The following is a 13,394-nucleotide window of genomic DNA, read 5'->3' as shown; positions in this document are numbered from 1 at the left end:
TGTTTTAATCTTAGAGCTACAAGTAAATATAGTAAATGTTCATCTCAGTCTTTTTATGACATTTCCCTAACTCTTTTTTGGATCTCTCAGATAAAGTTCATAGGGTTTTTGAATACTGTATTCCCTGATTTCTTATACATTTCAGAGTTTTTCTATAGCTTTGATACTTGATGGACAACTTAGCTAGATATAAATTCTTTGGTTCATATTTTTCCCCCCTTAACTTTCTTGAAAATGCTACTTCACTCTTGATTTGCTTTGAATGTTGCCTTTGAGAAGTCTGATTCTAGGATAATTTTCTTGCCTTTTTATTTTATTTTATTTTGTTATTTTAAAAAAGATTTTATATACTTTATAGAGAGGTGAGGGAGGGAAAAAGAGAGTGAGAGAAATGCTGATGCAAGAGAGGAACATCAATTGGTTGCCTCTTGTCCACTCCTCCTGGGGACTGAACCTGCAACCCAGGCATGTGCCCTGACCAGGAATTGAACTGGGGACCATTTACTTTGTGGAATGGTGCCCAACCAACTGAGCCATACTGGTCAGGATTACTTGTCCTTTGAAATAATTTGACACTTTTATCTAGTGACTTGTTATTTAACTTTGTATTTTATTTTTTAGCATTTATATTTATATTTTATTTTATTTATATTTAAATTTAAATTTAAATTTTATTTCCTTTATCTTTAAAATTTAAATATTGCTAAGTTATGCCTTAGAGTTTACCTTTCCAGGTCAATTCAAGCCAGTTAGCCCTTTCATATATGGATTCTTTTTTTGAAAGTTTTGGATTATAGTTTTAAATTAGTTCTATATAACTGGTTTCTTTTTTTCAGGGACTCCTTTTTTCTTTTCTTTTTTTTATCTTTTCTGTCTTTCATTTCAAGTACTTGCTCTGTAGCCATTTTTATTCTTCTTAATCTTATTTTTAATCTTTTTGTTGTTTTCCTGTAATTTATCAGTGTTCATTATTAAATGTTTACTTAACATTTCTCCATTGAACATATTATACTTTGTTATTTATTTCTCAGGTAGTTTTTCTTTTTCTTGGATTTACTTCCTGAGTTTAATCAATTCTTGTTTTATTCCTTCCTGGTTTTAACCTTTTTTTTGTCTCAGTGTTTGATTTTCTGATTCAAGATATATGTGTGTATATATATATATATATATCCAAATGCTTGTTTAAATATATTATATTTCTTTTAAAGTTTCATGTTATAGTTTTCTTTTGCTTCTTGGGGAACAGGTGTGGGTGAATTTTCCATTAGCTGAAATCTTTCAATTTAAATTTTCTATTTCTACTCAAGTCAATTTTAGTAAATCATATTTTCTTAGGAACTTATCCATTTTATTTAAGTTTATAAATATACTGTCTTTGTATGGATGTACACAACTGCAAAATCCCTTTTTGGTCAGATAGGGTAACACAGGTTCCAGGGATTAGGTTGTAGGTAACTTTGGGGATTTGTCTTCCTTTTTTTTTTTTTTTAAAAAGAAAAATTTTACTCACTTTCAGACAGGGGAAAGGAGGGAGAAAGAGAGGGAGAGAAACATTGATGTGCGAGAGAGACATCAATCTGTTGCGTCTCACACCCCCCCAAATGGAGACGTGGCCCGCAACCAGGAATCGAGCCAGCAACCCTTTGGTTTGCAGACTGGTACTCAGTCCACTGGGCCACACCAGCGGGTGTGGGGGATTATTCTTAAGTCTACCATAGATAGTATTATATTTTTTCTTTTTGTTATTATTTTATGTAACCTGACTCTTAAACATTAGAGACAGAAATGTGAGTTCAACTAGTTTGGATTTTCCAATTTGTACAGAAATTTTATTCCAACACTTGTCTTAGTATTTGTCCTGAAGTTTATTTAGACTTAGACCTAGCACTGTCTTACAGAGGAGTCTCCCTGTGACTAGACTACATTACGGAGTTTTTGCTTAATATAAGACTTTATCACCACTAATGTTCAGTGTGCTGCCTGGAGGTTGCTTGATAGCAACTTCATTTGGATGAGGTTTATGGTGCCACTAAAGAAGATTTTGCTTGTCCTGGCTGGTTTGTTTGTTTTTTGGTAATGGCTTTATTTATTTATAGTTCACCCATTTAAAGTGTGATATTTGATGGTTTTTAGTATATTCACAGAATTGTGAAGTCTACAATCAATTTTAAAACATTTTCATTACCCCTAAAAGATACCCTACATTCTTTAACAGTCAAAACCCACTTTCCTCCAAAACTCTTGAGCCTTATCTAATCTATTAGTTTAGTCTATTTTCTATGTCTGTGGATTTGCCTGTTCTGGACATTTCAGAGGTATAGAATCATGCAATATGTGGTCTTTTGTGTCTGGTGTCTTTTACTTAGCATGTTTTCAAGATTCATCCATGTTTTAGGTATTAGATATATCAGTGCTTCATTCATTTTTACAGCTCCATAATATTCCATTGTGTGGAAATACATCACATTCATTAGCTAGTGGACGTTTGGGTTGTTTCTGCTTTTTGGACTCCTAGCTCTGTTAAGTCGTAGTCCAATTGAGAAATAGACAACTGGAGGTTAAAACACCAGCTTTTTCGATGACGAAGATGTTTACAGCAAAAAGCTTCACTCTATAGTTTTCTACACTACAGCTCTTCTTCCTATTTCCTCTCTCTCCTCCTCAACACACAGGGCAGAGTCTGCTCCAGTCACTTTGCTTGAGTGATGATGGACAGAGAGTGTTCTGAGTGTTACCAGGCATGGACCAGCTGGAGTAGGTCTGCCTCAGGCCGGCCTATAGTATGTGAGTTCTTGACTTGGTGTAGGAAAGATTTCGCAACATGAGTCCAGGTGATTTTGAGAGTGTGTTGATTAAGGCTGGTACAGTGAAACAAGGGAAGGACTTAGGGTAGAAGAGGCAACAGGAGAGTTAACAGGAGAGAGCCTTGGCAGGGCTCTGCTTTGGCTCCCTAGGAACAATACAGGAAAGGAGTGAGCTGAGGCTGGGCTGCTGTTAGCTCGCTGGGAAGTGAAGGCTACAGAGGCAGAAGTGAGCTAAGGTGGGGCTGCTTTTAGCTCACTGGGAAGTCAGAGGAAAGGGGACCTTGGAGACAGGATCTGAGATCAAACTGCTGCTGCCTGTTGGTCCCCTGGCTGCAAATCTCTTGGGGACCCTTGGACTCCAGGAGCTTCCAGGGAAGGGGCATGTGTGTGCCCACTCTGAGTCTGTCCTGAGGGTTTTTATCTTTTTTTTTCCTGTGGGTGAGAATCTTAGGGGAGTGTTTCAGCTGAATATTCAACAGCTTTCCAGGTGCATTTTTCATATGCTGATGCATTACAATGAGTGTACCGGGATGTGATTATTCTCCGGTCTGTTTTACTTTTATCTTGGGTCTGTCTGGCTTTTAATGGGCTTTTTGGTTATTTGTTCCCCTGACTTAATGTGTCCTTGAGTTTAGCTGGCACAAATGGCATTAATTGGGTGTCTGTTTTGTGTTTTCCAGACCAGGGAAATTTAAGCCATGTATTCTCTGGGTAGGGAGGGGAAATAGAAACCATTTGCTTTCAGGTGTCCTTGATTAGAAGAGATAAGGTCCTGGGATTCACCAGCTGGCTGTAAGTTGTTCAAATTGTTTGGCCTTGTTTCACTTTCTTGTCTCAGTTTCCTTATTCCACTTGCCTGGAAATTTTCCTAGCTTCTTAGCTATCCTCTCACATGAGAACACGCTTCTTAGTAGGAGAAAAAAAACAAAAGGAACCAAGCCATGTACTTTCTCTAGAGAAAGAGAAGGGAGGAGGGACTTACACCACTTCAGACAGGGCAAAACGTCCCTGCTTTAGGAGCCAACATAGACTGGGAACTGGGAGAGAGACGGAATGATTCCTCCTAACACTAAGAAGACTGGCATTTTAGCCCTCTGTCTTATAAGTTAAAGCAAAACAGATTTTTTCTTTGATTATGAGTTATAAAAAGTTTTCTTCAAATCCAACATGTAAACAGTTGAACAGTCTAAATGGTAGCACTTATTAATTCTAATATAGCTGTTGCCTCATAATTTATAGGTTTCTTCACCAACTAAAAGAAGATAATTCTGACTTAATTAATCAACTGTGGGCTGATATTCAGCATAAAATAGCAACACAGTCACAAATATCAAGCCCTCCAGAAACTCCATCATCTGCCTCTCCATCAGAAGGACAAAAAGGTATATTCTCCCATTGTATTATTTCTCACAGGGTGATAGTGATGTGGACCCCGGCTTGTGGGGTTGACGACATTGTGGATGAGATGTAAGAAACTCACACGGACTACCGAGTCCTGTGGAGGAAAAGGGACGGCATGGCTTCTCTCTCAAGAGGAGAATAAGCCTTGGCCCTTGCCTTGACAGGCCTTTATTGCTTTTCTGGGCACATTACATGATGGTCCTCATTTACTATGCACAGATTCGCTTTAGGTGGCTACCTTTTACAGAAAACAAAGGAGATGATGCCACTAATCACATCACAGAAGAAGGATATTTGCAAATGCAAAGGGAAAAGTGATTGAACTGGTTACACTCCATACTGGAGAGGATTAGCACAGACTTTAGGAAGTTACAGTAAGCACTTGCTTTCTCAATTCAGGGTGAGGGAGTTTTAGCAAAAAGCAAGTCTCAAAGCAGCCTAGGTGCAATGCAGGCCTGATTCCCCATGGGAGAACCTATCCGTGGGTGTGGGTCCTGTGCATCGGACCTTGTTTTCCACTGGCAGCTAGGCCCATGCCAGGCAGAACTGTCTCCTATATGATAGCTTTATTATGTTATTTCTTGAACACAGTAATTTTTAAAAGAGTTAATCGAATTTTGACTGTCTTAGCCTAATGAAGATACTGACTGATCTGCCAATTGAAATGCTTTAAACGTTTCACCTGAGGTACTTTTGGAACTATTCTTTGTTTTAGCTGCTTTGAATGCTACCAACGCAGTTAAGAGAATCCACACCAGGCTTCAGCCCAAGGAATCCGCTGAGTCTGTGGCCTCGAGCTATGCTGTGGGACAAGTGCTGAACTCCAGGAAGCAAAAGCAGCCATTCAATAAAGGTTTAGTCCTTTCATTTACAAAGATGAATTATTAAACATGTAACTTCATACAACTATCTTAAGGTTTTAGTAAATGTTTTTTCCTTTAAACTCATCCAGCTGGATCTAGCTAAAAGTAAGAATTTGTTGAGTGGTAGCTAAGAAATGCCCCCTTTTATCCCATTGTAACTCTGTAGAAAGATGGTTCTAGTATATTCCTTATACATAGTGTAAATCTGGTTTAAACTCTATAGACTTTTGTGAGAAAATGGTGATAACTTCTATAAACCTTTTATAAACTGTAAACAACAGCCAAAGGTTTTTCTAGTAGTTTTCCATTGTAATTTCCTTGATCTTGAAATAGAATGATCTCTGTCATTGTCAGTGAAAAGAAAACCGGAGTTGCGTGTTCCTTCTAAGCAGAAGAAAAACATGTTATCAGCTAGCACAGCCTCCACAGACTTATCAAATAGCAGCAATCCCAGCCTGGGTATCCTCAAACACATGATACATGAAGTGGAATATGAAATGGAAGAGTATGAGCGATCGACGGGTCGTGAGGTCAAGGAACCGCAGAGCAGTCAGGGTCTCACAGGCTTCACCCTGTCGCTGGTGAGCTCCCTCTGCCGCCTGGTCCGGTACCTTAAAGAGGTAAGAGCACGAGGCTGTTAGAATCTCTCCTTCCCAGCACTGGAGGAAAGGTGTGGGATTTTCCCTTTATACTTAATTGGTTGCAACTTCCAAATAAAGTATAGCCAGGTTTGAATAGCTTTGTTTAAAATACCTCAGTTTTCGATTTTCTGCAGTAAAGGTATCCTCTGAATGTCCCTCTACGTGCTGATTCTTGTATCATCTAGTGTGTAGATAATTACTCAGGGAAGTAATGTTGATTTTAATGTGAGCTTTAGTAAAATGTAATTAGGAAAGTAAATCCATGCTCAATAAGCAATTTTGTGCTAATATTGAATGTTATTGTTCAGCCGTTATAGATTCAATAGAACTACTAAATGTGTCCTCATTCTACTACTGCTCTCCTCCGCTTCCTACTCCCACTCGAGTTCAGTGTGCGAGCAGCATGCCTGTTGTCTGTAGACAAGAGTTTGGGAGAATTCCTCATGTCATCTCTGTGACTGGGAACTTGGGCTTTGCTTCAGCATCTTAGTGGGAGACATTTTATTGTCATGAAATAATTTATAGGACAAGCAAGAATTGTTTCTTTAATTCATTTGTGAATAATAATCATTGGTCCTCAGAGTACGGTGGAATTAGAGTTAGCTATGTAGTTCATCTTTTAAAATAATTTAACTATTTTATGTATTAAGTTTGTTAAACATAAAATATGATAATATTTGAGGAAATTTTATTATTAAAAAAGGTGACTGGCTTCTTTAATTCAGAGGTTTCAATTTCTCTGGAGCTCTCCTCGTGAAATTGCTTTTTAGTGAAAGATTTGTTGTAGTGTCAGACTTACGAAAGTCTTAACATTCTTCCACCCTCAATTCAGGAATCTCCAGGAGTGTACCTCTGGCTTTCTGAAAGTATTACAGGCTTAGAAGCATGTACTTTTTTAGCTAATCATTTGCTTTACAAAGGTCAACCATTTAAACCTATTGTCATTTATCTTAAGTTATATTTTTAGCAGACTTAATTCTCAAATTGGTGATATATTCACATGCTATGAAATTCAAAGATACAGACGGGTGTATGATGAAAAATCTAATTCCCACCCCTAACTTCCATTTAACCTGTGTGCCTCCTTGTAGCCAACTATCATTTGTTAGAGCACACACCTACACCTGTGTGCCCTTCTAGAGATGGTTTGCGTATGTTCAAGCAATGTGTATATGTACTTCTTTCTACTTTCTTCTACAAAATTGTAGTTATTTAATTCTACATACCATTCTGTTTATTGTGTTCTATTTAAAGAAGGAAAGAGGATAAAGCAGCACATTTTAATGAAATATAAACCTTTTAATAAATATACTGAACTCTAATTATTGTCAGATAATATATACTTTGTAAGTATTCTCTTCTTTGACAACTTTGAGTAGAAACTTTCAGTTTTCAATATGTGATGCTATTGATGGGAGTTTGATTTTTTTTGTTTGTTTGTTTTGGTAGAGTGAGCTGCAACTGCGTAAAGAAGTTGAGACAAGGCAGAAACTGGAACAAGTATTAGGTGATCATCGAGAGCTCATTGATGCTCTGACAGCTGAAATTCTGTGTCTTAGAGAAGAAAATACTGCTACACAGGTACCCAGATAAGATCCCATACTTTTGTCTGTTCAGTGGTACGATATAAAACATCTGTAAGAGTGTATGAGATTCCTTCTATTTGCCTTCGGTTTAGTTGTGCTGACAGGGTTACTTATACTTCTTTATTATCATCAACAGTAGTTTTTATTGGCCATCATTTATGTGAGAGGTACTATTGTAGAAACTTATGAGTACAAGAGTTGTATAGAATAAATGTACTGTTTTTAAGAAACATACTAAATAGTGATGAAGACAGAATCTCTGTTTAAATGATAACTACCAATATTATAGTAGTTTATTCAAAATGTTTAATGAGTGTTATGGTAACTTCATATTTATTAGATGAGTCTTCTTTACTTCTTGTCTGGCAAATTACTCCTATTTAAAAAGAAGTATACAGTATTTCTCCTAGAAAACCTTCCTGCCTCCTTGCTGCATCAAATATTCTTCCTTTCTGTACTTTTGATGCTCTCTGGATATTGCTGTCATCGTATTCACCCAATTGTGTACACACGTGCCCCTGCCACCAAAACTGGGAGCTGCCTGAGGACAGAGTCAATTTTGCTCATCTTTTTGTCCTCAAATGGTAGTTATTACAACTTTTATTTGTCAGCCAAAAGAGACTATGAAAACAATAGTAGACAAGTTGTGTCTGTGTAAATGGACAGTAGATATAATTATGCGATTTAAAAAAATTGATTATAGTTCACACACCATTTAATTCATCCTTTAAAGTGTGTAATTCGATGAGTTGTAATATGTTCACAGAGTTGTACACCAGCTTCATTACCTAATTCCAGAATGTTTTTATCGCCCCAAAGAGAAACCCTGTTAGCAGTCACCCTCCATTCTCTCCTCCCTCTAGCCCCTGGCAACTACAAATCTACTTTATGTTTCTACAGATTTGCCTAATTGGGGTATTTAATATAAAGAGAATCATGCAATATGTGGTCTTTTATATCTGATTTCTTTTACTTAGCATAATGTTTTCAAGGTTCATCGTGTTGTAGCATGCATCAGCATTTCACTTTTTTAATCACCCAATAATCTATTATATGGCAATACCATAATTTGCTTATTTATCCTTTAGTTGGTGGACATTTGAATTGTTTCCACTTTTTGTGTATTATGAATGAATAACGCTGCTATGAACATTCATGTAGGATTATTTTAGTGAACATATATGGTCAATTCTGGGAAGATGGGCAGTTTTAAAATTTACTAAGTTGTCCAACAAATTTCTATTGAGCAGCTACTATGGGCCTGGCACTGTCCTAGGTGCAAGAAATGCAGTAGTGAACAAAAAAGAAATATTTGCCCCTGTGGAGCTTATGTTCTAAATAAATCTTAAAGAAGAAGAGAAAGTGAAGTTTACTGTAAGTTAAATGGTGATGGTGATACGTACTATGAAGAAAAATAAAGCAGGTAAGAGGCATAGGAAGTGCCTCTGATGGAAAGTTCTGAATAGAATGCATCATGCGTACCTGAGGAGGTGACATTTGAGCAAACGCTGGAAGACATGAGGATGTGAGCATGCAGGTAGCTGAGAGACGAGCAGTTGAACAGAGGAACAATAGCTGCAAAGGTCTTGAGGTGGGAGTGTGGCTGTTGAGCTCAGAAACATCAAGGAGACCAGTGTGGTAGGGGTGGCATGAGGGAAAGAGAGAGTAGTAGGAAACAGGAGCAGATAAGCCTGGTCCTGTGCGGCCTTGCAGCCTGGGTAAGGACTTGGGTGGTTACGCTGAGTGAGATGGGAGACCACCGAAGGGTTCGGAGTCGAGAAAAGACACGATCTTTTGTAGGTTTTAAGAGGATCAGTGTGGGCTAATATGTTAATACCAGGTCAGAGGTCTCTGCCCTTTCTTGGCTGATGGTGCCCTTAGTGTCTCAAGACACCCCTAGGCCAAGAGAAATAGCCAACAGTTCCATTTATTTAGTTAGGTTCAAACAATAAGCATTTATATCTTAACTTATGCTTATATCTTATGCTTAAGACACAAATGTCTTAAGACATAAATGGATAGAAAAAATCATACTTTTTTATTCACAATTAAATAGCCACAGTTATGTACTAATGGAATATGTATACCTGTTGGGCGCTGCAGAGCTTCTGAAAGCTTGGAATCATATTGGACGCCATCACTTTTATTTCCATTCCATAATTATTTTATACAGTATTGCTTTTTAGCATAACTACTAAAACCTAGCTTTGTGAAGATACAACATCATCAAAAGGAATGTATCTCGATCCAACGTAGAATCTGTGAACTTCCTCAAGCTCCCTGACAGATATTGAACATCTGTGTTTCTCTTGAAAATGTAAAATGTCCCGTGGTGCCCCTGTGAGGTCATGCTGTGGCCCCAGGTGCGTCAGTCTAGTTGGGAACAGTGTAGGACTAGACTGTCGGAGGTCACTCACAGAAGGAGTGTATTACAGACAGGAGCTGTTGGAAAAATTCCGGTGAGACTTGGCAGCCTGGTCTAGGTTAAAAGAGGGAGAGGTTGTGAAAAGTGACCAAATTCTGAATATATTTTGAAGACCACCAGTAGGATTTGCTGATGGCTTGGATATGGGGTGAAGGAGAGGATGTAAGAGGAGAAGAGTACAGGGCAATTCCAAAGTTTTGGACTGGGTGGTCGGAAGGGTGGTGCCATAATTGATGAGGCAGGGATGTTCAGGAAGAGTTTGGCTTTGTACATTTTAAGTTTGAGAAGCCTCTTTCTAGATGGAGGTACGTACATATATCATTGGATAGATGAGTGAAGAATTTGGGGAAAATTTAGACTGATATAATAATGTTTAGAATACTTCATTCAGTAGTCCTACTAATAATGTTTCTGACTTCTGATAACCTTTGACTTTTATCGAATGTCTGTACATCTTAGAGAGAGATACATATATATTTCTCTTAACATTATTTTATATACGTGACCATAAATGCTTATAGTTTATGTTTGTCATTTTAAATGTCTCTGTAATATTCTGTTTAGTTCCCCCCATCTGATATAACTGTCTCTTGGGGTAGTGTGAGAGTCCATCAGTATCATCTATATATAAGGTTTTGTAAGTAAAAGCCCAATAAAAAGGTTAATTCTTTTTGTTATAGCAGTGCATTTATTAATTAATAATATTCTATGAATTATTTAACAATTCCTTTATCATGGGACTTTTAATATATTTATAATTATGTATTCTTATGAATGTATTGTTTTAGTATTTGAAGGAAAGTCAGAAATTCCTAGAGTATTTACAATAATGATATAGTTATACAAGTTCAGGTGATGGATGATTTGATGTCTGATATGGCAATAATGTTACTTCATTCCTTTTTCTCTAGGCGAGACTTCAGCAGTACATGGTCACAACAGATGAGCAACTCATATCACTCACACACGCCATGAAGAGCTGTCCTGTAATAAATAACAACAAAGAAAGTCTCGCAACAGAAAGGGGAGCCACAGGTAGAATTATGGATAATCCAGGTGAGTGGGTCTCATTATTCCCAATTGGAAATAAAATACTTACAGAGTAAACAAACAAAACTGTAAACTTATATGGGTTTATTGGCTATTTATGCATATACAGCATTGTCACTATTATAATTGCCACTAATATTTATTGGATACTTGTTCTATGCCAGATACTTTTAAAGTGTTTTACATGTATTATCTCATTTAATCATCATAACAGTCTTATGAGGTAGATGTTACTGTTATCTCCATTTTTTAGATGAGAAAACTAAGGTTTATCAAGGGTTGGTAACTTAGCAGTCACACAAATAGAAAGTAGCAGAACTAGCTTCCTAGACCAGTGGGAAGTACTTAACACCAGTACTTTTAATCATAGTGCCCCAGGCTCAGGTGAAGACAAATGGTCTTGGAATAAAAAAAACACTGAGCTTTAAAAATTCATAACTTTTGTTCATTTTGGGTAATGTTTTGAAAGCCTTTTTTCACCTGCTGTGCCATCATATGTGGTAAGTTGAGTGGGATATTTAGGCTTTTTCATGTTTTTTACTTGTAAATAGTACTTTGATGAGAATATCTCTGTAGAAAGTGTGTTTTAAGAGTGTTTTCTAGGGAGGGATTCCAGGAAGTGGCTGACTACAATATAATTTGCATGAGATAAACTCCGTGGCTAGGGGAGGTCTTCAAGTGTGAGAGGCCTGCAGTGCTTTCTCAAAACCGGCCACCTCTTCCCAGCGCTGGCATGTGAGTCACTGCTGAAGGAGGATGGGGCCCAAAAAGTGAAGGCTGTAGAAGCCACCTGCTTTTGCCCTCTATGAAAACGCATTTAAATATATATACCTGAAATGTGGCCATAGTTCCTTTCTGTGCTAATAACCTCTCATCTTCTTTAGAGGGTTCAGTTGTAAATGCTAATGTTGCCATGCCACTGATGTTCAGAGGGGAAGAAGTGCTTGATTTCCCACAGGAAGACTTGCCTGTTAAACTATCACAGGTGCCAGAGCCCCCAGATAGTGTGAATCTGGCCAACAGTTTTCCAGCACATGTGTTTGAGCCGGCTGTGTTGTTAACGCCGCCCAGGCAGAAGAGCAACGCGGAGTTCTCTCCTCTGCAGGATGGTAAGCAGTCTTCTTCTAAAGTTATATGGTAGTTGTTCTTTTATGCTTCATATACTTAATCTGTTGTGTTCATTATTACCCAGTAAACAGAATTTAAAAAGATATTGATTACCACATATATCCTTTAAGTTGAAGGAGGGTCGGCAGTTTACATTATGTATGTCATACCTATGGCAAACTATGACACTGAATTTCTTTATATATCTGTTCCATTAGAAAAAAAGATTATAAATATTATGCTCAAATCAAGGGACTAAAGCTGTCAGCATTAAATCATGGAGTAGGGGGAAACCCCCTTGTCCCTGTGGTCCAGGAGCATAGGAAGGAGTAAGAAACAAGAGGAGATTGTTCTCAAAAGAGTAATGAAAGTTTAGTCAAGGAAAGGTGAGAACTGTGACCTCAAAGATTTTGCCAGATCTGGTTATTAACCTCTTTTTCATCAAAACTTTCTAGCTCAGTCAGTTCAGGGAAATTTATAATGAAAGTCTATGGACAATTAAAAATTGCTTCAGAAAAAAATTACTTTATGGTCACTGTTGTTCCAGCACATATATAGAGTTTTAAATAAAATTTCAAGATATTATTGTTAATACCTAGCTCACAGATTCTTATTTTTAAGTCACAAATATGATTTTTTATTTGTCACCATTAAGAGTCTCAATTTAAAATAGGTTCTTGGACTGGGGGCTCATGTCCATCAGCTCATTCAACCCTGGCACCTGTCTCATCCCCAGGAGCTTTTGCAGAACCGCTGCCTTCACCATGAAGCTCCATGAGTTCTCTCGATTCAAACCTGGGCTTCTTCAGCATTTTCACTTTTCTAAAAAGACCTCATGAAGCAGATAAATAGATTGGCAGGCTTTTCTGTGTCTTTCCAGTGTTATCTGGAGCCAATTTTTGACCACTTCTTTCACATCATTTGTCTGCACCTCTCAGGTCATGATTTCTATCCATCTTCTTTCCAGATTTGGCAGACCTGTCAATGCTGAGCATAAGAGGTGCCACGACGGCACGGCAGGATCGGCCAGGTCTCAAGGGAAGGCGACCCGGTGATTGAGAAATAAAGGGGCAGGGTCAAAGTGGGGTCAGGTGGAGTCCCTTCTCTGGGATGCAGAGGAGGGAACTGTTTATTGGTGAAGTCAGGCTTTATGTATTGAGTAAGCTTTCAAGCAGAGCGTGAAAAAGACAAACCACAAGGCTAGGTACATCATATTTTTTAAGAACATTTGCTGCTCCTTCTTGGTACAGTGATATAGCAGCAGCCAAGTCATTCTTCCCTTACAACAATCTATCAGGCAGTCATCCGTGGCCTGGGGCAGCTGTGCTGAACCTGGGGCCCGCTTCCAACTCCCTTGGCATGCATTGTCTTGCTTGGCTCTCCACAAGAGGTCTTCTGAATCTGACTGTTGTATTTTTTAGTAAAACCAACACAGAATAGATTAACCAAATAACCATTGGTAGTCTTGATATTAGCATGAGCTTCAGTCACCATCTGCCATTTTATGGCCATGGAGC

General features: G+C 38.0%; 1 protein-coding gene across 5 annotated transcripts in view; it reads left to right on the top strand.

The window, feature by feature from the left end:
* SPICE1 (spindle and centriole associated protein 1) overlaps window positions 1-13,394 on the top strand; it is a 56,666-nt gene that overhangs the window by 32,323 nt on the left and 10,949 nt on the right. For all 5 annotated transcript variants that reach the window (XR_006787226.1, XR_006787227.1, XR_006787225.1 and 2 more), the window contains exons 8-13: window positions 4,044-4,186; window positions 4,921-5,058; window positions 5,423-5,688; window positions 7,159-7,290; window positions 10,632-10,776; window positions 11,655-11,879. Coding sequence is in view for 2 of the 5 variants with exons in the window: in XM_045851993.1 (XP_045707949.1) it covers window positions 4,044-4,186; window positions 4,921-5,058; window positions 5,423-5,688; window positions 7,159-7,290; window positions 10,632-10,776; window positions 11,655-11,879 (1,049 nt within the window). In the remaining 3 variants the exon portion in view is untranslated. The remainder of the gene's footprint in view (window positions 1-4,043; window positions 4,187-4,920; window positions 5,059-5,422; window positions 5,689-7,158; window positions 7,291-10,631; window positions 10,777-11,654; window positions 11,880-13,394) is intronic.

The sequence above is a fragment of the Phyllostomus hastatus genome, unplaced genomic scaffold (assembly GCF_019186645.2).
Source record: "Phyllostomus hastatus isolate PE091 unplaced genomic scaffold, TTU_PhHast_1.1 phas_contig_86, whole genome shotgun sequence".
Classification (NCBI taxonomy): Eukaryota; Metazoa; Chordata; class Mammalia; order Chiroptera; family Phyllostomidae; genus Phyllostomus; species Phyllostomus hastatus.
This window is presented reverse-complemented; position numbering and strand designations above follow the sequence as displayed.